The 22,028-nt window shown below is 38.0% G+C and overlaps 2 protein-coding genes and 1 long non-coding RNA gene across 3 annotated transcripts in view; 2 read left to right on the top strand and 1 right to left on the bottom strand.

Moving 5' to 3' along the window:
• Window positions 1–522: 522 nt before the first annotated feature.
• The window catches only part of POU2AF3 (POU class 2 homeobox associating factor 3), a 65,436-nt gene continuing 43,930 nt past the window's right edge, over window positions 523–22,028 (bottom strand). Inside the window, exons 4-5 of the mRNA XM_086957168.1 lie at window positions 4,948–5,183; window positions 523–1,314 (exon numbers count right to left, since the gene is read on the bottom strand). Coding sequence (XP_086813294.1) covers window positions 964–1,314; window positions 4,948–5,183 — 587 coding nt within the window. The 3' untranslated portion in view covers window positions 523–963. The remainder of the gene's footprint in view (window positions 1,315–4,947; window positions 5,184–22,028) is intronic.
• LOC147732658 (uncharacterized) overlaps window positions 4,924–22,028 on the top strand; it is a 322,497-nt gene continuing 305,392 nt past the window's right edge. Inside the window, exon 1 of the long non-coding RNA XR_015308482.1 lies at window positions 4,924–5,058. This is a non-coding gene — a long non-coding RNA (uncharacterized LOC147732658). The remainder of the gene's footprint in view (window positions 5,059–22,028) is intronic.
• Window positions 9,510–20,883, top strand: LOC147732660 (uncharacterized). The gene is made up of 2 exons (XM_086957167.1): window positions 9,510–9,614; window positions 13,685–20,883. The coding sequence occupies exon 2, from the start codon at window positions 13,724–13,726 to the stop codon at window positions 20,180–20,182; it is 6,459 nt and encodes a 2,152-aa protein (XP_086813293.1). The 5' UTR covers window positions 9,510–9,614; window positions 13,685–13,723; the 3' UTR covers window positions 20,183–20,883.

The raw sequence follows: 22,028 nt of genomic DNA, 5'->3' as shown, positions 1-22,028 counted from the left end.
ATCAACAGATCTATCCTATTAGAATTTGAACTAAGGACCTGTAGGCAAGACGAACATGCCAGCAACGAGCACTTAACCCCATGAGCCTTGAACACAAAATACACCAGCCGATTCACTTCAAGAACATTTGTAATACTTTGTGGGTTATACTTCATAGAGTTGATTTTCTGCATGATGTGCAATTGACTTATAAATGTATTTGTTTTAAGTAAGAATGCAGCAATTCTACAAAGGGTGTATCTTTTAGGGTGGTAGTTAGAGTACGCCAAGACGCAACTTGTAACAGATATTTACTCTTCTGTAGTCAATACTCCTGTAATGTGAATGATAAATTAGACTGATAGTAACCTGTATGAGAAACTTATTTAGAGCCATAGGGTAATTCGATTGTCTTTTCATTTTGTATAATCTGAGTGAAAGCCTAACAAAACCACCGAGAGACTGGTTACATTTTGTACCACGTAAAGATGTGGGATAAGACTCTATTGTCATTATCTTTAACTGAAGGGCAGAGACATAATGTTCTACAAGACTATAAAAAGTATTTATTCATATAAAAAAATCAACAATCTCTACCAACATTCAGAAAGGTAACAGTTCACCAATTATGACATTTCCAGGTCAGACTTGATTAAAGTACAAATACAAAATGGTGGAAATAAAGAAAGGACAGACAACCAGGATCTTCATGACACAAGTGCCCTTAGCAAGAGAAACAAACACGAAAATGCAGTAGGACTAGGAGACAAATATGGCGGTGGTGACATTCCAGACAGAGTTGTGTGTTTCTCTGACATTACTAAGAGCTGACCAGCTGCATAAGACCTTGTTGTGCCAATGAGCTTGCTGTTTCTCCAAAGTTACATAGTGTTGAGTTTTTGTTCCCAGCCAGATTTTCATACTTGTATTTCTAGTGAAAGGTCTTGAGAAACATTCACCCCATCCAAGCAACAATGTTCAGCATTAGCTGTAGCACATATCCCAGGTGTTCATCCCCCGCCAGAGCAAATCCTCGGCCACTGTTGTGGTGGGATGATAGTCTGTGTACTCCACGCTTGGGTATGTGTAGAAGTCTGTGGCTGGGATTGTCTCTAGGCACTCAGCCCCGATGCAGGACACGCAGTAGCAGACAGAAGGCGCGTACTGCAGATGCAGCGGATACTCGCTGGCAGTGTTGAAGGCACAGCTCCTGGCCTCTTGGTGGGTAGGAGAGCTGAAGCTCTGTGGGGCAAATGGCAGGATCTGGTGAGGTGGGGAACAGCTGTAGTCAAACGAACTTGAAAGATCTGACGAATCTGATGGAGATTCTGGGCACTGAAAGAAAACAAGAAAAAAATTAGGGAGGGTGATTTTTTTTTTCTTTAAAACAGCTATGGGTCATGCTCAAGTTTAGACTATTGACTTCTAGTTATGTTTTCCCCTTTCCCGTAAGAGGACAAGGGCTATCACCCGGACTTCCCTTCTTGGTCAAAATTGAGCCACCCATGTCGCATCACTTTGTCTTGTTGAGCCTGGGTCCACTATACCTCACAAATCTGGAGTGCTAGAACCTAGGCTCACCACAATTACTACACACTATTTAGAAATGTGGGCCACATACACATAACTTGCTCAGATGTACATTAGGCTTTCCACCAGAAAATGTCATTTACGTATATGGAATTCATGGGCAGTTCTGAAAGCCAGAAATGCAACGGTCATGCATGCACAGAAAATGTACAGGCTTAGGTACACATGCAGAGTTGATACCACTTAAGTGTAATACAAACATGTAGAATTTAAACATGTACAAATAGGTGAAAGTTTCAAAGAATGCAATGAGCAATGGTGAGAGAATCTTAGGTGTGAACTCTCTAGGACATTAAATGCAAATGTTGTGCACCCCCATAAAGTAGTAGAGTATCGCAATATTGACAATACTTTAACTGTGTGTAGGGAACACATAATGGACTTTGACAGAGTTGGGTGAATTGTTTGGTGATGGATGCCAATTATACAGAAATTGCGAGAAGTGTGTAGGAAGTAGCAGGATTTATAAGACAAGCATATTGGTAGGAGGAGAAAAGAGAAAAATGAATGATAGTCGGTTGATATCCCTAAACCGAAGCCTGTGAACTTTGCATAGAGGGGGGTTTACATATGTGAAGAACAAGAGAATTCGGCGTTTCTCTTTTTTGTTGTGAGCCTCACACTTTTCACCATGTATGTTAAACCTAGCATAAATTAGGTATGTGGTGCAAATCTGTAATACGATGTTTGTGAATAGATTTAAAATTGTAACATGCAAATGCAAGAGACACTTTTACCTTGCTTAAATTACAAATTCATTCAGGAAGTTTTGTGATTGTGACCCTCACTGTACATCCCCTTCAGTCCTGAGGCACCACATGGGGAATAGTGAGGAACAGTGCACCTGGCTTCTAGACTGATTTATATTTGGCAAATGTTGGAGACAGAGTAATGTTTCACTGAACATGCACTGATCATTTCCCAAAAAAAGGAAATTCTGCAGATTTCAGTGGCGGCTTCTCCGCAAGGCGGAGGAGCATCACCCCACTGCTCTGTGCGCAGTTCAAAAAGGAAAATTAAAATGATTTTATTATTATCATTTTATTTTTCGGTACTGGCTTAGTTGCAGGGGATGTGGCTGGGCTGGCCTGGCCCGGCCAGTGCAGGGGGAGGAGTAGTGGGCACTCTCTAAGTGCGCATGAATGTTTGGCCGGCCGTGATGGGCCAGGCAAAGAGACATGCGCACTTTACATGTTCTCCTCCCGGCTGTATTACACAGCCAGGGTGAAGAACATGCATAGGCTCTCATTCCCTGTCTGATCATCGAACCACAGCGCTCAGACCAATCACAGTGATGCTGTCATACTTAGGAAACCAGCGTTGTGATTGTCTAGGGCAGCCTGAGAGCCTGTGTGCTTCCTGCTTCCTGCTTGTAGGAGTCGACAATAAAAGAGGACTAAGAGGTGGCGGCTGACCTGCAGGTGATTGTTTTTATTTTAATTTTTCATCCCCACCCCCGCCCACCACCCTCATTAAGTAGCAGCTGCCACTGGCAGATTTGCTGACATTCATCCACATGGCTCATCAGAAAATTTGCACTTTATAATATTGCACATTTATCATATTTCGACGTATACTCTACTCTAAATCGCTTGCTTGTCTGGCTTAATCTCTATTATTGTTTCACTGCAACAGCCCACACCTCCTTTCAAGGATCACAATATCTCCTTCTTTGTAACTATATCCCTTCAACCCAGCAATACCTAATCTCCTTTAGCCTGTCTATTCATCCCACTAACCATCTGCGTGAACTCACATAGCCCCAAATAATGATCACACCTAATTCCCATTAATCTGAACTTTCACAAAGTGGAGTAAATGCAAGGAAGGATTTTCTTGAGCACACACGACTAATCTCACAAAACAACAATGACAAAAAAACATAATAGTTTAACCACTAACTTTGGATTTCGGAGTAGCATGTTACTAGCCAAAAACCACTTCACTGCTTCGTCGGGGTAGCAAGCACCACATAAACGTACACCTGCGATTCTCCAAATGTGTGCCTGATACCAGTGTGGAGAAGTGTGGCTCAATGGTTAGAGCGGCAGACCCTGATGCAGAGGTCTGGCCTGGGACCAGGGTTCAATTCCCCGCATTGGCGGGTCTTAGGCTCAAAATTCCACGGACCTGATAATTCTCGCCTCGGTGCCTATTCCAATCGTGGAGTCCCACTCTGCAACTCTGGGCAATAGCTTGCTTAATCTCCACAACGGCCCCCACAACGCTAAGGATGCCTGGCCTCCACCTTGGGGGTGCCCAGGAGTGGACGCCTCACAGGGAAAGCCAGGACGGGTTCCACAGCGGTATTCGTACAAGTGCCTTGAGTCCCTTGCGGGTGAGTAGTGCGCTATACAAGTATCATTTCACAATTTACATTTAGTGTCATAATCCACATCTCAACAAATTGCATATTTGCATGCAAAATAGGGTGTGGTTGTCCTGCAGCTGGTGCCTCTCTATTCCTTCATTTCTAGTGGCCGACAAGCAAAGCATGCCCCCATATCCCTGGCATACCCTTAGTCCAATTTAAAGAACTTTTCCCACCTCTTCATAAAGTGAGTGTTTTCAAGGCACTATTGATCCCTAGCCAAGCCATGCAACAATGTTGAAGACCCTCGCCCAATCCTTAGTTTGAGCCAGTCGCTGCAGGAAAAGGATCCTGGCACTGACTTTTGTGAGCATGAATTCCTTTTTTATCATCAGACTTTGACCCACACCAAGACAGAGAAAGGCAAACAAGGACGCAATGAGGGGCTAGAGAAAAAAAAAGAAAAAACAGTGACAGAGGGAGAAAGCAGGCTTGAAAAAGAATCTGGAAGAGTCAGATAAAAGGAGAGGAAGTGAAAGATTATGAAAGAAAGAGGCAAGAGCTGGAATTTAAAAACAGACAACCTTGGCATTCGGTAAAGCTGGCAATGGACTCCTAAGAAATACTTTAGGCCTATCTCTGCACCTATGCTTTTTCGAAAAGAGAAGACGGCTTCCAATCCCAAAATCATCCTGGTCATCAATTTCTAAATGCTTTATCATTCAACAATGTTCTATTCACAGCAGGTTCTAGCGGCGGTGGCACTTGTCCAAGATTATGCCACCCACCTCAGCCCTTATGTTGCACCAACAACCTCCAAGATTTTATCTAGAGGATTTATTGGCCTGGGTGTCACACCTTCACAACATCCCAAGGCAAATATCCGCGGTGGATGTGTTCTGTGTGTCCTGGGTGTTGTGCTGGCTGCCCTCGCTTCTCAGTCTCTGCACATAGTTGCCCAACCAAACAGTGAGCAGCTTTGTTTCTAAGTGACGAGGCAACCTGTTTACAGCTCTCGACTACAAACAACACCAGGCCTCCTTGAGAGAGGGAAGGATGGAGCTTACCAGGCTCTGGTTGAAGCGCGTGGAGGCTGCCTGGGGATTCCCTGTCACGTGGTCCTGGGAGGACGCCTGCAAGGTGGCCAGGAAGGTGTCTGCAAAGGGTTCAGGCTGCAGGTACGAGTCCAGCAGGTGCTGGTCGAGGTAGCACGAAGTGTCTTCAGGGGGGGCTTGGCTTGAAGGCGGCGTGGGCTGGTATAGGTTGGGGGCCAGTGGGACGCCCTCCATCTCAAGGTAAGGTCCTAGAGTGGCCAGAAAAACAAATCAGCAACATATAGAATATTTCATGGACATCCATCTTTTTACACAAGTTACACTCAGCTGTGAGATGTGTAGTGTTTCCGGGTGTAGGCCAGAGGTTAGAATGGTACATTGTGCAGAACTGAAAACTCCTAGCTTGCATTTCTCTTTTAAGTGCCAAATCAATGCAAGTGCTTGAAAGAAGTGGAAACTTTAGAAGAAATGTTGGAGGGACAGTAATTAATGCAGGTGTCACGTCTCATCATAAAAAACTATGGTAATGAAAAATCAACTTTCTCACTCGACTCATCCAAAATGGATAACCGATTATTTTAATGGCATGTGTGGCATACAATAAAAGCTAATCGTACTTTTACATGGGAGTCACGTGCTAGTTGTTTTAATAGTGTAGACAACGGTATGTTTTTTTTTTCATTGAAAAGAATGTTTTCTCCTTTAAGTACATTTAAAGGAACCTTGTTCATAGATCTCTGTGGCGAATCAAAAGCCCTTGAATAACAGCCCCTCGTGCTGAGATACTAGGGGGCTATTGGCTGCATCGGAAATCTCCCTGAAGATTAATTATTCCCAAAAATGAAAAACAACCGATAGTTGAGTGTGTCACAAAAACTCAAAGAGGGCGTGTGAGTGTCTTCACTATAGAAGGGCTCAGACATACATGTGTCAATGTGCAGCATCCGATGGGACCCCGGGCATTTATCTGCCGTGCTGGCACGCGCTGACGTTGGTGCTGTTTGTGAGAGTATGACATTGCCTGGCACTGGGCTATCAGGGCATAATAAAATACAGTAGGCGTATGTTCTTTGAATTTACCTCACCACTGGCTAATAGGGAAACCCTGTTTTAACAGAAAAAGACGACTGGTTGCTGCTGCGTGTCTGTCTATCTGGCAACATACATGTATACAGCTAGTATATATATATATATATATATATATATATATTACCTACTGGCGGTCGCCAGTAGGTAGTTATAGTTAGGATAATTTTCAATGTTAAATCTCAACATTCTATTTTGAATAACTTTGGCGCCGGTTGACGAATCTGCCTGAAATTTTCAGGAAAATGGTCTCATGGCGGTCCGGTCCTTCCCTGAAAGTTTGGGGGGGATTCGTCAAGCGGGGGCCGAGATAAAAGGGGGGTCCCAAAACGCGTTTTCCCCATGTTAATTTCCATAGGGCGGTCGATTTCACTTTTAGCTCGAACGGCTGAATGGATTTCCACCAAACTTGGCAAAATTGTAGGGACTGGTAGCCCGATGTGCCTTTGCTATGTCTCAAGATATGTGCTTCAGTGGATTTTGAGAAATTAACGTTCAAAAAAATATATATATCTATAGGCGCTCTCCGGTGCGCGCACCGGTGAGCGCTCCCGGCGCGACACGCGACTTGCGCGCAGAAAGCTGATTGGCTCTCAGTTGTCTGTAAACATTCTAAACAGTCCGGAGCGGCCGCCATCTTGTCTATCGGTAAAATCTAGTCATAAGAGGTGGCAAAAACAAAGGGTGGAATTGACCATAAGGGGGCAGGGTAGACCCCCCCTGACCCCCTAGGTTTGATATGGGGGCCATTAAAGGGCCCCGCGGGGCCTCAAATTTTTTTTTTTTTTTTTCGATTTTCGCGGGGGAAGCGCCTGGTGCGCGCACCGGGGAGCGTATCGAGGAGGGTACTATGGAAAAATAATCACTTCAAAAATTGTATGTTTATGAATTGTTTTTTTTTTTATTTTTTTATTTTATGTAAGTACCTACATGTAGGTACTAATGAAGAGACTTAAATTTAATGTTCACCATCTTCTTTGTAGACATCTTGCATGTTGTTATTGTATTTTTTGTGGTATATGGAATTCATAATATAGTCTGTCTGGAAAGGAGAAACAGATCTTTTAAGCACTCCCTGAGAATTTCTAGGGGATCATGAGTAGTCTATCCTGTTCACTTATGAAAATGAGGTGTAAAATATTCATATGAGATAATATAGTGGGAGAAAGGTAGTAACTATGAGTAAACTTACTATGTAACAGAAAAATAGTTGAACAGTATACTATAAGTCTCACTTTATATTTTAAACATTTTTGGTAATACTTCATGAATTACATATAAAAAAGAATATTGTCTGAAACAATTGAAATTATTAAAGATAAATTTATTCCTCTGATTCTTTTTCATAATTTAATAAAATTTCTAACATAATATTGTCCGGAATTTCCTCATAATTATATGTACATGATTCAATTTCTTCCAAACATTCTATAAACTGTTCATCCAAAGAGTCATCCATGAAATCAACTTCTTTTTTTTCATCTTCTGGTTTTTCCACCTTTACTTTGATAGAAGTATCATTTGCCTTATTTTCTCCTTCCATTTTCTTTCTGAAAATTGCATATAAATTAACTATATTAGTAGAGCTAGTATACCAGAGAAGCCTAACTCAATCCATAACTATTACAGAGAAGTCTATCTCTATCTCTAACTATTAAAGAGGGATAGCATATCACTAACAGAATATTTTTTAAGAAATAAACTTAACGTGTACAATATACTTCCATAATTAGAAGTTACCTTAGAGAAATTAGTTGAAGTTGTCAGTGAAATTTGTTTTCAAGTGTACTTCAGGAAGCAGTAGTCAAAATGGCTGTGTTTCCCTCTCTTCTTTTATATATATTGTTGTACTTAACCAATCAAACGTCAGGAAATAATCGTAGAAAATGAGAGATACTTTTTAATTGGTTGTAAATTCTAACATTACAAGTGTGTTTTTGTCATGTAATTTACCTCAGGATATTTAGACAGGCCTGTAGCCTAAATGTCTCAATGGAATTTCACCAAATTTGGGCAAATGGTAGGGACTGCTATGTAGTAGGGCGTATTCTATATTTGATGAAAGTGTCTCCATTGGGTTTTCCGTAAATTACTTTCCCACCTTTTTTTAACGAGCGCTTAGGGGTGCGCGCTCCTTTACGCGCACTGGCAGCGTTACGGGAGTCCTCCATTTTGTGTTTCGGAACAATCGAGACACAAGATGGAGGGTAAACAATGTTCGGAATGGATAGAAGGGGGAACTGTAGAGACTTCTTGACCCTCTAGGTTTTCTGAGGGGGGCTTAGGAGGCTCATAAACGTAAAAAAAAAAAAAAAAATTCTTTAATTTTTCGCGGGGGTAGCGCCTGGTGCGCGCACCTTTAAGCGTACCCGAAAGCGTACTTTGGTGAAAAATAGTGAAAAAAGTTAGAAAAAAATAAACGCTTTGAATGATCAGAGTTAGGGTAGCTCTGAAAAGAGCTTTTGGGTTCTGTGGTTGATTTAGGTACCTACAAGTAGGTTCCAATACACATTCTTAAATTCAGGAGGAATATTCTATTCCCCTCATCTGAGAAGTGCACTCCATCTCCTCTGTAGATGTCTTGCATGTTGTAACGCAAGTTATTATTGTATAATGAACCCATTCCATAGTCTCTCATGTAAGCAGAAACAGATTTATTTACATGTTTCCGTGCTTTCTCAAATTGTGGACCAAATTGGTTGGACCAGTTCCATTTCTGTCTTTGGCATATATTGGAATATACCAAGGCAGTGTGGGGAAAAAGTATCATCAATTGATGAAAGGTGTCCTTTAATAGCATTTCCAGACCTACCCCAGTTAATGTGCCTAGATCGTTTCCACCACAGTGCACAATTATAAGGTCAGGTTCTGGCAGATGCAAAAAGGTTTTCACCAATGGTATCAATTGGTGACATTTTAATCCTCTGTGGCCAATCCACTTGATTTCCACATTTGATAAATCAAGGTTATGAAAATTTCTGCTAGCTGCATACCTTTGAGCCCAGTGGATGTAGCTATGTCCAATAACCCAAACAGAGTACATGATGTGAGAAGGTTCTGGTCCAGTCAGATGAAGTGTGGGAATGAAATGGCAGTTGGAACAGTAGGAGTTCACAAAAAAATAATTGTGGAGTTTCTGTGCTCTTGAATCACTAGCAATGATTGGTGGATTCAGATAGTTGAAAACTGAAAGTTAGGGTGTATGGTTATGTTGTGTGAAAGAAGCAATTTGAATGGTTTAAAAAAAGTCACCAAAAGCAAAAATACCCTGTATAGGCTGCTGTATTGACAGGTCAAACATCCTTGCTGAGTTAATTTGCAACATTGTAAGATAAACTTTTGAACCTTACAGTTCAGTTAGGAGGGAGTTGCTATGGTAACAGATAGAAAGGTTTGAGAGGGGGATGGGTGTTGGTTTGAAAATAGTGAGGGAAGAGTTTTCATTGGTTGAATTAAGGCATATGTGTACAAAGATAGAGATTTTCTATGCCAGTCTTGGTTTCAGTGTATTGAGAGCACACCTTCTCCTCTGCTAAAGAAAAATTGGTGTGTGTGTCTGACACTGTTTTCAATCTCCAAAAGCATTTCTAAAGGTAAGTAATGATTCATTTAATTTAGATAGAGATTTATTTTCTCTATGGAGAATATTTGGAAGCAGATAGTTATGTTTTAGAAGTGAAATTGTATGTTAGTATATAAGTCCTGCGCAGTGTTTTTTACATGTTATTTAAAAATCGATTTTGGGTGCAAATGAATGGTATTTTTATTTGGCCTTTTTTATGATTGCCATGTGCAGTTGATGCATGACTTTAAACATGGGTAATAAGTGATGCACTGGTGGCGCCAGGCTTTTATAAATGAGGCCCTGACTTTGTTTGATGATATTGAGTGGTTGTAGTTAGGTTCTGTGCAGTGTTTCTTACATGTTATTGAAAAATCGATTTTTGGGTGCAATTGATTGGTATATGTATTTGGCCCTTATTTATGAATGCCATGTGCAGCTGATGCATGACTTTAAACATGGGTAATAAGTGACGCACTGGTGGCGCAAGGCTTTCATAAATAAGGCCCTGACTTTGTTTGATGATATTGAGTGGTTGTACTTAGGTTCTGTGCAGTGTTCCTTACATGTTATTCAAAAATCGATTTTTGGGTGCAATTGATTGGTATATGTATTTGGCCCTTATTTATGATTGCCATGTGAAACTGATGCATGATTTTAAACATGGGTAATAAGTGACGCACTGGTGGCGCAAGGCTTTCATAAATAAGGCCCTGACTTTGTTTGATGATATTGATTGGTTGTACTTAGGTTCTGCGCCGTGTTTCTTACATGTTATTGAAAAATCGATTTTTGGGTGCAATTGATTAGTATATGTATTTTGCCCTAATTTATGATTGCCATGTGCAACTGATGCATGACTTTAAACATGGGTAATAAGTGACGCACTGGTGGCGCAAGGCTTTCATAAATAAGGCCTGACTTTGTTTGATGATATTGAGTGGTTGTACTTAGGTTCTGTGCAGTGTTCCTTACATGTTATTCAAAAATCGATTTTTGGGTGCAATTGATTGGTATATGTATTTGGCCCTTATTTATGATTGCCATGTGCAGCTGATGCATGACTTTAAACATGGGTAATAAGTGACGCACTGGTGGCGCAAGGCTTTCATAAATAAGGCTCTGACTTTGTTTGATGATATTGATTGGTTGTACATAGGTTCTGTGCAGTGTTCCTTACATGTTATTCAAAAATCGATTTTTGGGTGCAATTGATTGGTATATGTATTTGGCCCTTATTTATGATTGCCATGTGCAACTGATGCATGACTTTAAACATGGGTAATAAGTGACGCACTGGTGGCGCAAGGCTTTCATAAATAAGGCCTGACTTTGTTTGATGATATTGAGTGGTTGTACTTAGGTTCTGTGCAGTGTTCCTTACATGTTATTCAAAAATCGATTTTTGGGTGCAATTGATTGGTATATGTATTTGGCCCTTATTTATGATTGCCATGTGAAACTGATGCATGATTTTAAACATGGGTAATAAGTGACGCACTGGTGGCGCAAGGCTTTCATAAATAAGGCCCTGACTTTGTTTGATGATATTGAGTGGTTGTACTTAGGTTTTGCGCAGTGTTTCTTACATGTTATTCAAAAATCGATTTTTGGGTGCAATTGATTGGTATATGTATTTGGCCCTTATTTATGATTGCCATGTGCAACTGATGCATGACTTTAAACATGGGTAATAAGTGACGCACTGGTGGCGCAAGGCTTTCATAAATAAGGCCTGACTTTGTTTGATGATATTGAGTGGTTGTACTTAGGTTCTGTGCAGTGTTCCTTACATGTTATTCAAAAATCGATTTTTGGGTGCAATTGATTGGTATATGTATTTTGCCCTAATTTATGATTGCCATGTGCAGCTGATGCATGACTTTAAACATGGGTAATACGTGACGCACTGGTGGCGCAAGGCTTTCATAAATAAGGCCTGACTTTGTTTGATGATATTGAGTGGTTGTACTTAGGTTCTGTGCAGTGTTCCTTACATGTTATTCAAAAATCGATTTTTGGGTGCAATTGATTGGTATATGTATTTGGCCCTTATTTATGATTGCCATGTGCAACTGATGCATGACTTTAAACATGGGTAATAAGTGACGCACTGGTGGCGCAAGGCTTTCATAAATAAGGCCTGACTTTGTTTGATGATATTGAGTGGTTGTACTTAGGTTCTGTGCAGTGTTCCTTACATGTTATTCAAAAATCGATTTTTGGGTGCAATTGATTGGTATATGTATTTGGCCCTTATTTATGATTGCCATGTGCAGCTGATGCATGACTTTAAACATGGGTAATAAGTGACGCACTGGTGGCGCAAGGCTTTCATAAATAAGGCTCTGACTTTGTTTGATGATATTGATTGGTTGTACATAGGTTCTGCACAGTGTTTCTTACATGTTATTCAAAAATCGATTTTTGGGTGCAATTGATTGGTATATGTATTTGGCCCTTATTTATGATTGCCATGTGCAGCTGATGCATGACTTTAAACATGGGTAATAAGTGACGCACTGGTGGCGCAAGGCTTTCATAAATAAGGCCTGAGTTTGTTTGATGATATTGAGTGGTTGTACTTAGGTTCTGTGCAGTGTTCCTTACATGTTATTCAAAAATCGATTTTTGGGTGCAATTGATTGGTATATGTATTTGGCCCTTATTTATGATTGCCATGTGAAACTGATGCATGATTTTAAACATGGGTAATAAGTGACGCACTGGTGGCGCAAGGCTTTCATAAATAAGGCCCTGACTTTGTTTGATGATATTGATTGGTTGTACTTAGGTTCTGCGCCGTGTTTCTTACATGTTATTGAAAAATCGATTTTTGGGTGCAATTGATTGGTATATGTATTTTGCCCTAATTTATGATTGCCATGTGCAACTGATGCATGACTTTAAACATGGGTAATAAGTGACGCACTGGTGGCGCAAGGCTTTCATAAATAAGGCCCTGACTTTGTTTGATGATATTGAGTGGTTGTACTTAGGTTCAGCGCCGTGTTTCTTACATGTTATTGAAAAATCGATTTTTGGGTGCAATTGATTGGTATATGTATTTGGCCCTTATTTATGATTGCCATGTGCAACTGATGCATGATTTTAAACATGGGTAATAAGTGACCCACTGGTGGCGCAAGGCTTTCATAAATAAGGCCCTGACTTTGTTTGATGATATTGAGTGGTTGTACTTAGGTTCTGCGCCGTGTTTCTTACATGTTATTGAAAAATCGATTTTTGGGTGCAATTGATTGGTATATGTATTTGGCCCTTATTTATGATTGCCATGTGCAGCTGATGCATGACTTTAAACATGGGTAATAAGTGACGCACTGGTGGCGCAAGGCTTTCATAAATAAGGCCCTGACTTTGTTTGATGATATTGATTGGTTGTACATAGGTTCTGCGCCGTGTTTCTTACATGTTATTGAAAAATCGATTTTTGGGTGCAATTGATTGGTATATGTATTTGGCCCTTATTTATGATTGCCATGTGCAACTGATGCATGACTTTAAACATGGGTAATAAGTGACACACTGGTGGCGCAAGGCTTTCATAAATAAGGCCCTGACTTTGTTTGATGATATTGATTGGTTGTACATAGGTTCTGCACAGTGTTTCTTACATGTTATTCAAAAATCGATTTTTGGGTGCAATTGATTGGTATATGTATTTGGCCCTTATTTATGATTGCCATGTGCAGCCGATGCAAAACTTTAAACATGGGTAATAAGTGACGCACTGGTGGCGCAAGGCCTTTATAAATCAGACCCTGACTTTGTTTGATGATATTGAGTGGTTGTACTTAGGTTTTGCGCAGTGTTTCTTACATGTTATTGAAAAATCGATTTTTGGGTGCAATTGATTGGTATTTGCATTTGGCCCTTATTTATGAATGCCATGTGCAGCTGATGCTTGACTTTAAACATGGGTAATAAGTGACGCACTGGTGGCGCAAGGCCTTTAAAAATAAAGCCATGTGTTGCTATTGTATAAACTTAAATATGTTGCAATTTATTGTTTATATTGTTTGCTTTTTAACATTACTTTGTTGTTTGCTAATAGTGGTCTTTCATGTGTTTTTTTAACAGAACAACAGATTCAAATCAACTTCTGAAAAGGAAGCAAAAATGCCTTCAAGGCAAAGAAATATCAAAAATACCATACGGAAAAGGAGAACATCAACAACAGAGTTTATGGAATCCTCTTCAACAACTACTTCAAAAAACACCAGAAAAGCTTCTGGTAAGCCAATTAAGTCTTTTCTTCGCAACATATGTCGTAGGAAAAAAAATGAAATTGCTAATGTGAATATACAGAAAAAGTCAACAAATCTAAAAAGGAAAGAGAAGCCCACAAAAAATGTTTCCATTGGACCAGGAGAGAAGAGAATGGTTAGCAATAGAAGGGTAAATGTTTTTAGGGACATTCGTAGGCGAATGTTTCGCAATAGGGTAGTTTTAAATTTGCTAAAAAATGAAAAGAAAAGTAAACTAAAAGCTGCTTTTTACAAGAAAAAGAAAAGTGTAGAAAAGATTGTTGATCAGGCTTTTGAAGTTAAGAAAAAATTATTTATTTTAATAATCAATAGAATTAGGATACTTAATAAGGCAATGGATGTTTTCAAATCGAACAGTAGATGGAAAAGAATTATTAATCGGAGTAATTTTTGTGAAGTATTTTCTGGTGAATGGATGCATAGTTCAAGTTCTGAGCCTTTTTTTAATGAGGAGAGTTACTTTCAGGAAAATGATTTGGTGCATGCAGTTGACACCAGTGGTCGTGCATATGAGGTGAAAGATAGTTGTGTGATGGAAAAAGAGAAACTTGTATCTAGAGATGCAGAAGAGGTCTTAGCTGATGAAGTTTTAGGGAGACGTACTAAGGGTCCAGTGTACACATGGAAATGCAGTAGTATTTGTAGTGTGCGACAGGAATCAATTGATTTGCTTCGAAATTTCTTACGTACATATAGTAAAAAAAGTCTCAAACAAAAAATGAAGATCCTGCAAGAGTTAGATCCTTGCAGAGTGAGAGAAAGCACAGGTTTGCAAGGGCATTCACTAGCATGTCTTTCTAGAAAAGTTTGTCGGAGTGTTTTTCATCATTTTAGGATGTTAGCAGTGCATCATAATAACGTAAGGAAATTAGTGAGGAAGTTGTATTATGCAAAAAGTCCTGCACTTAAGCTTAAACAGTTAAATAGTGCTCTTTTGCATGGATCTGAAGTGGATGTGAAGACTATTTGTGAAGAAATTGAGTTTTGTTATTTTGGGAACAAAGAGGACAGTGTAGAAATAGATATAGTAATGGATGGTAATGCAGAAGATAATGGACAAATTTCAAGTATTGAAAAGTTTGATGAGGAAATTATCAAGTTTAAGGTGAAATCAAGTGAGAGGCCTAATGTAACTTGTGTGTGTTGTCGACGGACTCATTATAAAATTCAGACTAGGTTAGTTGATTTATATGCAAAAAGTGAATTGGAAAATAATAGTGAATGGGAGGATTTTGTAAGTTATTTGTTGGTGGAGAATTCTTTTGATTTGAGTTTGGATCAGCGTATTTGCACTTATTGTTTGAAAAAATTAAATGAAAATAGAATGCCTGCAAGAGCAGTTTATAATAATCTTCAGTTGATAGATATTCCTTCTGAATTGATGGATCTAAATACTTATGAATCTATTTTGATTCAATGTGTCCATCCTTTTCAGGCTATTGTTCGCATGGAGCCTAAGACAGGGAAATTGCCTCCATCAGATTTACTGAGAGGATTAAAGGGAAGAGTTGTTTATTTGCCTCTAGATGTAAAGAAAAATATTAATACAATTGGTGTAGAAAGAGTAGAAGAAGATCCTTTAGTTATTCTAGTTAATGGGGTTCCAACAAAGAGTAAGAAAATTTGGCAAGATTTAGTGGATGTTAAAAAAGTCAAGAAGGCAACGTTGTATTTAGTTAAAAACAATGAGTACTACAAACATGTAAGTGTTGGAGTAGAGGAAACAGCTACAGAAGAAGATAGTGATTCTTCAGTTGGTCAAATTGAAAAAGTTGATGTGTCTAGAACTGAAGAAATATATGAACATTATACTGTTCATCCTTTGCATTCCAAAGAAGTAATGGGAAATGCAATTGACTTGTTTCAAATGAAGGCAGCAAAAGGAAGTCCCATTAGTGTATGGGAAGAAAGTTTGGAAGCTCGTTGTTTTCCACAATTATTTCCAACAGGTTGTGGTGGACGATATGATGATCGACCAGTTCAAATTCCTGCAGCTGAATACCGGACTCTAAGATTATATGCAGAAGATCCAAGGTTTCGTCAATGCATTCCATATTTATTTCATCTACTGTTTGAAAGTGATTTGTCTGGGCTTTCTTATGCAGTTAATCATATATTAAAAAGTGGACCTCATTTGCAAAATGTATGTGCAAGGGACTTTATGGAGAAAGTTAATCTGCAAGACAGTATTTTGGAATCTCAGCTAATCAATCTCATGGCATGTCAACGTGGAACCAACGAGTATTGGTTTCGTCGTCATGGAGAATTGAAATGTATGCTAAGAAACTTAGGAACTCCTACATGGTTCCTCACTCTTAGCTGTGCTGAGTATGCCTGGGACGATTTACTTCAATTTCTACGAGAGGCAAATGAAAACATACCAAATATAGAATTGAAAACACCAGGAGAACTGTGTTCTTTAGATCCAGTGAATGTTTGCAGATATTTTAATCATAGATTTGAAGCTATGATGTCTTTTATTACCAACAAAAAAAATCCTCCCCTTGGAGAGGTTTTGGATTTCTTTTGGAGGAAGGAATATCAAGCGAGAGGTGCTCCTCATATACATATGTTGTTGTGGATTAAAGATGCACCCAAATTTGGATCAGATTCAGATGAAACAGTGATGAGTTTCATTGAAGAGTATTCAACATGTGCTGTTCCAAAATCTACTGAAGAAAACAATTTAAGGCAACAAGTTTTACGTTTTCAATCTCATCGTTGTGGAAAGTACTGTCGTCGAAAATTTAAAAACAAGGAAAAGTACTACACGAAATGTCGTTTTGCATTTCCTCGACCAGTGATTTCTAAAGGAAGAGTAAATAATTTGATGTCATCTCTACGACATACTGTGACGAGAAAATCTCCCAAAAACACATATAATTTGAAAAGAAATGAAGAATCTAAGTACATCAACGATTACAACCCAGTGATTTTGTCCATGTGGAATGCTAACATGGATATTCAGTTCGTTGCTGACAACTCTATTGCTGTGGCTCGATATGTGACATCTTACATCACCAAAAAAGAAAAGACAGAACTGAAGGAAATGTGGGAGGACATTTCACATGAAAAGAGTCTAAGCAAGAAATTATACAGTTTCAGTCTGAAGATGTTGTCGCATCGAGAAATTGGAGCATATGAATGTTCTGATCGGTTATCATCAGCAAGTCTCTATGCCAAATCAAGAACAATCATTTGGGTGAGTCTTGGTCTTGCTGCAACACGAAACCGAGTTTTGAAATCTGTACAAGAAATTGAATATTTGGCGGAAAAAGAACCAAACAGTACAGATATTTTGAAGACAAATATGTTGGATACATACTATCCAAATAGAAGTACTCACCTTGAGAACACATGTTTGTATGAAGTTCTTCAAAACTACAGTTATAAGAGGAACATCACAGAAGATATCAATAATGGAAAATATGCACTCATTGGCTATGAAGGATGTCTAGTGAAGCAGAAAAAAGGCCATTTGATTAATCATCGAAAATTGAGTTGTGAAGTTCCAGACAAAAGAGAATTTTACTATTTAGCTCTTTTGCAACTCTTTAAGCCATGGCGTACAGAAGAGGAACTACTTGGAGATTTTCTCTGTTATGAAGACTCTTTTAATGCAACTAAGGATACCATAGAATGTCCTATTTTTCTAAATTATCTGCAAATGTTGAATGAAGAAATGGAGCAAGAAACCACAATTGCTGAAGAGATAGCTAGAAACAGTTCTCAAGATAGTCAGAGTTCTACTTCATTGAGCCAGGATCCACTAGGAGGACCAATTATCCAAAATGAAGCTGCCACTGCCATGGATGAGGTGGAAAGAGCTATGGAACAAGCTCAAGAGGATGGAGTTAACTTAGAAGATTTGGTAACGCAACTAAACATTGAGCAGAAAAAGATATATGATGAAGTCACAGAGCAGATTGAACATGGATTCAGACATGAGAAAAAAGAGTGCTCATGTATATTATTTGACCCTGTCCGACTGTATGTAAGTGGAGAAGCGGGGACAGGAAAAAGTTTTCTAATTAAAGCCGTTGCAAGTTATCTGCAGAAAAGGACTGATTCACCACTGTCTTGTGTTGTAACTGCTCCAACTGGTCTGGCAGCACATAACATTAAAGGGATTACTCTACATCGTTTATTGATGCTGCCAGTTGAACATGATAATAAATTGCATTACAACAAGCTATCTGGAGATGCGTGTTCTGAAGTTTCAAGAGTCTTGAAGAAAATGAAACTTCTTATCATAGATGAAGTAAGCATGGTCTCAAATCTAATGCTTGCTTTTGTGCATTTGAGAATGCAAGAAATTCTTAAAACAGACTATGATGTGTTATTTGGAGGAAAACACATTATTGTTTTTGGAGATCTATTGCAGTTGACTCCAGTAAAAGGACAACCAGTGTTTAAAATGCTCACGCATGAAGATACCAGGAAGTCCCTTGGAAGCATTGGAAATGTTAATATATGGCTAAATTTTAAATATGCTGAACTGCTTCAAAATATGCGACAGGCCAAGGATGAAGATTATAAAAATATTCTACAAGATGTAAGAATTGGAAAAATGACTGAGAAAGGGAAAAAAGCTTTGCATAGTCGATTAATTTCAAATTTGTATGCAAATGAAAACATTCTTCCAGAGAATATTTTTAAAAAAATGACTGAGAAGAAATCTGGGATATGTTTGATGCCAACTCTGCAAGAATGTTCCATCTTCAATCAAAAAATGTTAGACTTAGAAAATGAAGAGATTGTGAAACTGGAAGCAATAGATAAAATAGAGCATATGGGTGCAACAATTGTTTTGTCAGAAAATTTGAAAACTAAATTGCATTCATTGGAGAAAAGTATTTCAAAAACAGCTGGTTTTGAAAAGACTCTGAATGTGTGTTTAAATTGTCGTATCATTTTGAGAAGGAATTTAAATGTTGAAAGCGGTCTGGTAAATGGAGCAATGGGTTATGTTGTTGATTTTGTGAATTACAGAAATAGAGATGGAATTGAATTTTTAAAAATAAAATTTGATGGCATTGAACAAGTACAACAAATAAGTCGTTGTTCTGCTAGATTTTTACTTGTAAAAGACTTATATGTTCGCCGAAAACAGTTTCCTGTTTGTTTGGCGTATGCAGTGACAATTCATAAATCTCAAGGTTTAAGTGTAGATAGTGCATTGGTGAACATTGGAAGATCTGTGTTTAAAGAGGGTATGGCATATGTGGCATTATCTCGAGTCAGAACTTTATCAGGATTGTACTTGATTGCGTGTGATGAGACAAAGATTTCTGCCGATCTAGATTGTGTTAAAGAATACAATAGGTTAAGAAGAGAGTATGCTCCACATTTGCCTCAATATCCTCTGTTTGAAAAACGTGTGGTAGGCCGAAAAAGAAGAAATGAGGATAATTGTAGTGAGGTAGTTGCAAAAAGACAAAAAGTAGAGAAAACTGTAATTGAAAACAGGAAGAAAAAGAATTGTGGAGAAAATGTTGTTGGATTTCAGTTTGAAAACAGTTCTGGTGTCAACTGCTATGCTAATGTAGTGGTTAATGTTGTTTTTTTTCTTAAAAGTTTACAAGAACAGATTGTTGAAAATCGGGATCAAAGATTGTGTGGTTTATTGAATTCTGTGTTTCAGAAATGTAGCAGTGTTACAGCACAAATAGAAAGTGTAACAGAAATTCGAAATATTTTAGATTTGTGTTCTGGTCAAGATAAATTTTCACAGAACATTCAGCAGGATTGTCAGGAATTTTTAATGTATATGTTTGGTGTTTTGGAAGATGAAGGTGTAGATGTAGATAATCTTTTCAGTCTTTCTTATCAATGGCAGCATGACTGCCACAATTGTAGTTTATCAAGTACTACTACAATAGACACTGAAAGATTTATATATTTGACTTTACCAGACTGTAAATCAGTGTCTTTTAAAAATCTAGTTAAAGCAGCAGATCATAATATGGTGTGTACCCAATGTAACTGTACAATGCTGTCCACATTATTTATACAAAGGTATGGGCAGTATATTATTTTAGTTTTCCAACGATGTAGACCTGATGGAACTAAATTGACAACTTCTATCAAAAATTTTGTGGCTTCTCAGTTATCAATTTCTGGAAGGACCTTTACAACTGAAGCTATTATTTATCATGATGGATCTTCGACCACCTCAGGACATTATACATGCTACTTAAAATCTGAAAATGGATGGAGTTACTGCAATGATTCTCATTTAACTTATAAACAACGTTTGCCTTATGACTCTACAAATTCTTATCTAGTGTTTTTAAAACCAAAGTTTTAGTAAAGGGAATTGGCCTTTGAAGACGGGAATAGTTAATAAAAGTTAGTTAGTTAGTTAGTTAATCTAATATTTGAAATTATTTATCTCATGTAGATACTTTAAGTGGATCTCAAAGTAAAAAATACTGATATATCTGACACAAATTGGCCGTGAGGAAAATGTAAGATATGATGTTGTTAGAAGTTGATGAAATCGAAGTTATAGAGCACAGCAGACTTTTTTTCACCAAAAGGACCTTCACTATCTGCAATCTCATGTAGATACTTTAAGTGGATCTCAAAGTAAAAAATACTGATATATCTGACACAAATTGGCCGTGAGGAAAGTGTAACATATGATGTTGTTAGATCTTTTTTCATAGGAAGTCGATGAAATGGAAGTTATAGAGCACAGCAGACTTTTTTCCACCAAAAGGACCTTCACTATCTGCAATTTGGTCTCACGGAAAAGTAAGTGAATCAAAGATTAGTGTACTTATATGAGATGTATGTTTGAATGGGTTTTTTTAAACACAATCTTTTAGATTGTGTTTTTTTTTTCCCGCTGTTATATGATGAAGACTTTGATCTCACTAATTTAAGTGAAATTCAATATATTCTGAGAACAGCAAAAATAAATAATGTAACATATTGTAGAAGTTATTGTGTAGTTTGCATTGTGTAATTTATATTGTGTTCACATTGTCTTATACTCATTTTCTTTTTCACCCTTATTTACCTCTCTTTACTAATTTACACTCTTTTTTCATCGCTGTTTCTTTAGTGCACTTCATTCACAACTTCTTAATCTAATAGGAACTGTCTGCATTTCCTCTGTTCCTTCCACCACTTTTTATCTTTTTCATATTCTCACAGTACCACTGCTTTAGTTTCCTAACCCTCTCTTTCTTTTTCTCCTTTTTTTTTCTTTCGCATCCATTGTACTGTAGTTCACTTAGTTCTTCCTTTTGTCTTTCTGTGTACTTACTCTCTCACTCCTGTTTTATCCATCGTTCTATACTAACTTCATTCCTTTCATCCCTTCACTCTGTTACTTTACTTCACTCACTCTCAATCATCTTCTATTCCTCTTTTTTATTTATAGTTTCTCAATCAGACTTCTCTCCTTTTCACTCATTTTTCTTTTATTTTCTTATCTTTACTGATTTTGATTTGATATCTTACATTCTTTTAGTATCTTATTTACCTTTAGGAATTTGTTCTCTTTCTATTTCTTTTTCCTTTTTTTTTCTCTTTCTACATTACTTTCTTTCTGTTTTTGTATCCTTCACTATTGCATCATTTCTTAGTAAACTTTTGTAGATTTTTAAACCTCATGAACTGTTGTTTCTATTTTATTATATATTTTTAAGAAATTATAACGTGTTTTTTCTTTTATCTTTCATAGATACAAGTTTGCATTGATTATATGGTAAGTGTGTTTACAAAATCTTTTTTGTTATCACCTTTTGTTTTATTTTCACTATTTTTCTGTCACCCTACCGCACCCCTATTTCCTTACTTTGCTTCCCTCACTTATTCTTTTGTTCCATGTTTACTTCCGACCACATTCAATTTCTTTCAGTACTTCTGCCTATGCACACTCCTTCACTTACCTTTTTTACTGGTTCACTTAGTCCCTTTGTGACAGTCCTTCTTTTACTCTCTCTCTTGTTTGTCTCTATTACTCCCCATGTGTTACCCTTATTCACTTACATGTACCCTCTTTCACCCCTTTTTACTTATATTCACTGATATTTACTTTCCCTCAATCACTGCTATTCTTTTCCTCTGATTCCGTCACTACCTGACATTCCCATACTTAACTGTCCTTCTTTTTACTTTCAACATCCATTTACAATCTCCCT

The sequence above is a fragment of the Lissotriton vulgaris genome, chromosome 2_1 (assembly GCF_964263255.1).
Source record: "Lissotriton vulgaris chromosome 2_1, aLisVul1.2, whole genome shotgun sequence".
NCBI classification, from domain to species: Eukaryota; Metazoa; Chordata; class Amphibia; order Caudata; family Salamandridae; genus Lissotriton; species Lissotriton vulgaris.
The sequence above is the reverse complement of the archived record's forward strand: the minus strand, read 5'-3'. Positions and strand labels throughout refer to the sequence as shown.

Excerpts from the sequence above, each read along its gene's own strand:
- LOC147732660 (XM_086957167.1), top strand. The coding sequence starts at position 13,724 with ATGCCTTCAAGGCAAAGAAATATCAAAAATACCATACGGAAAAGGAGA.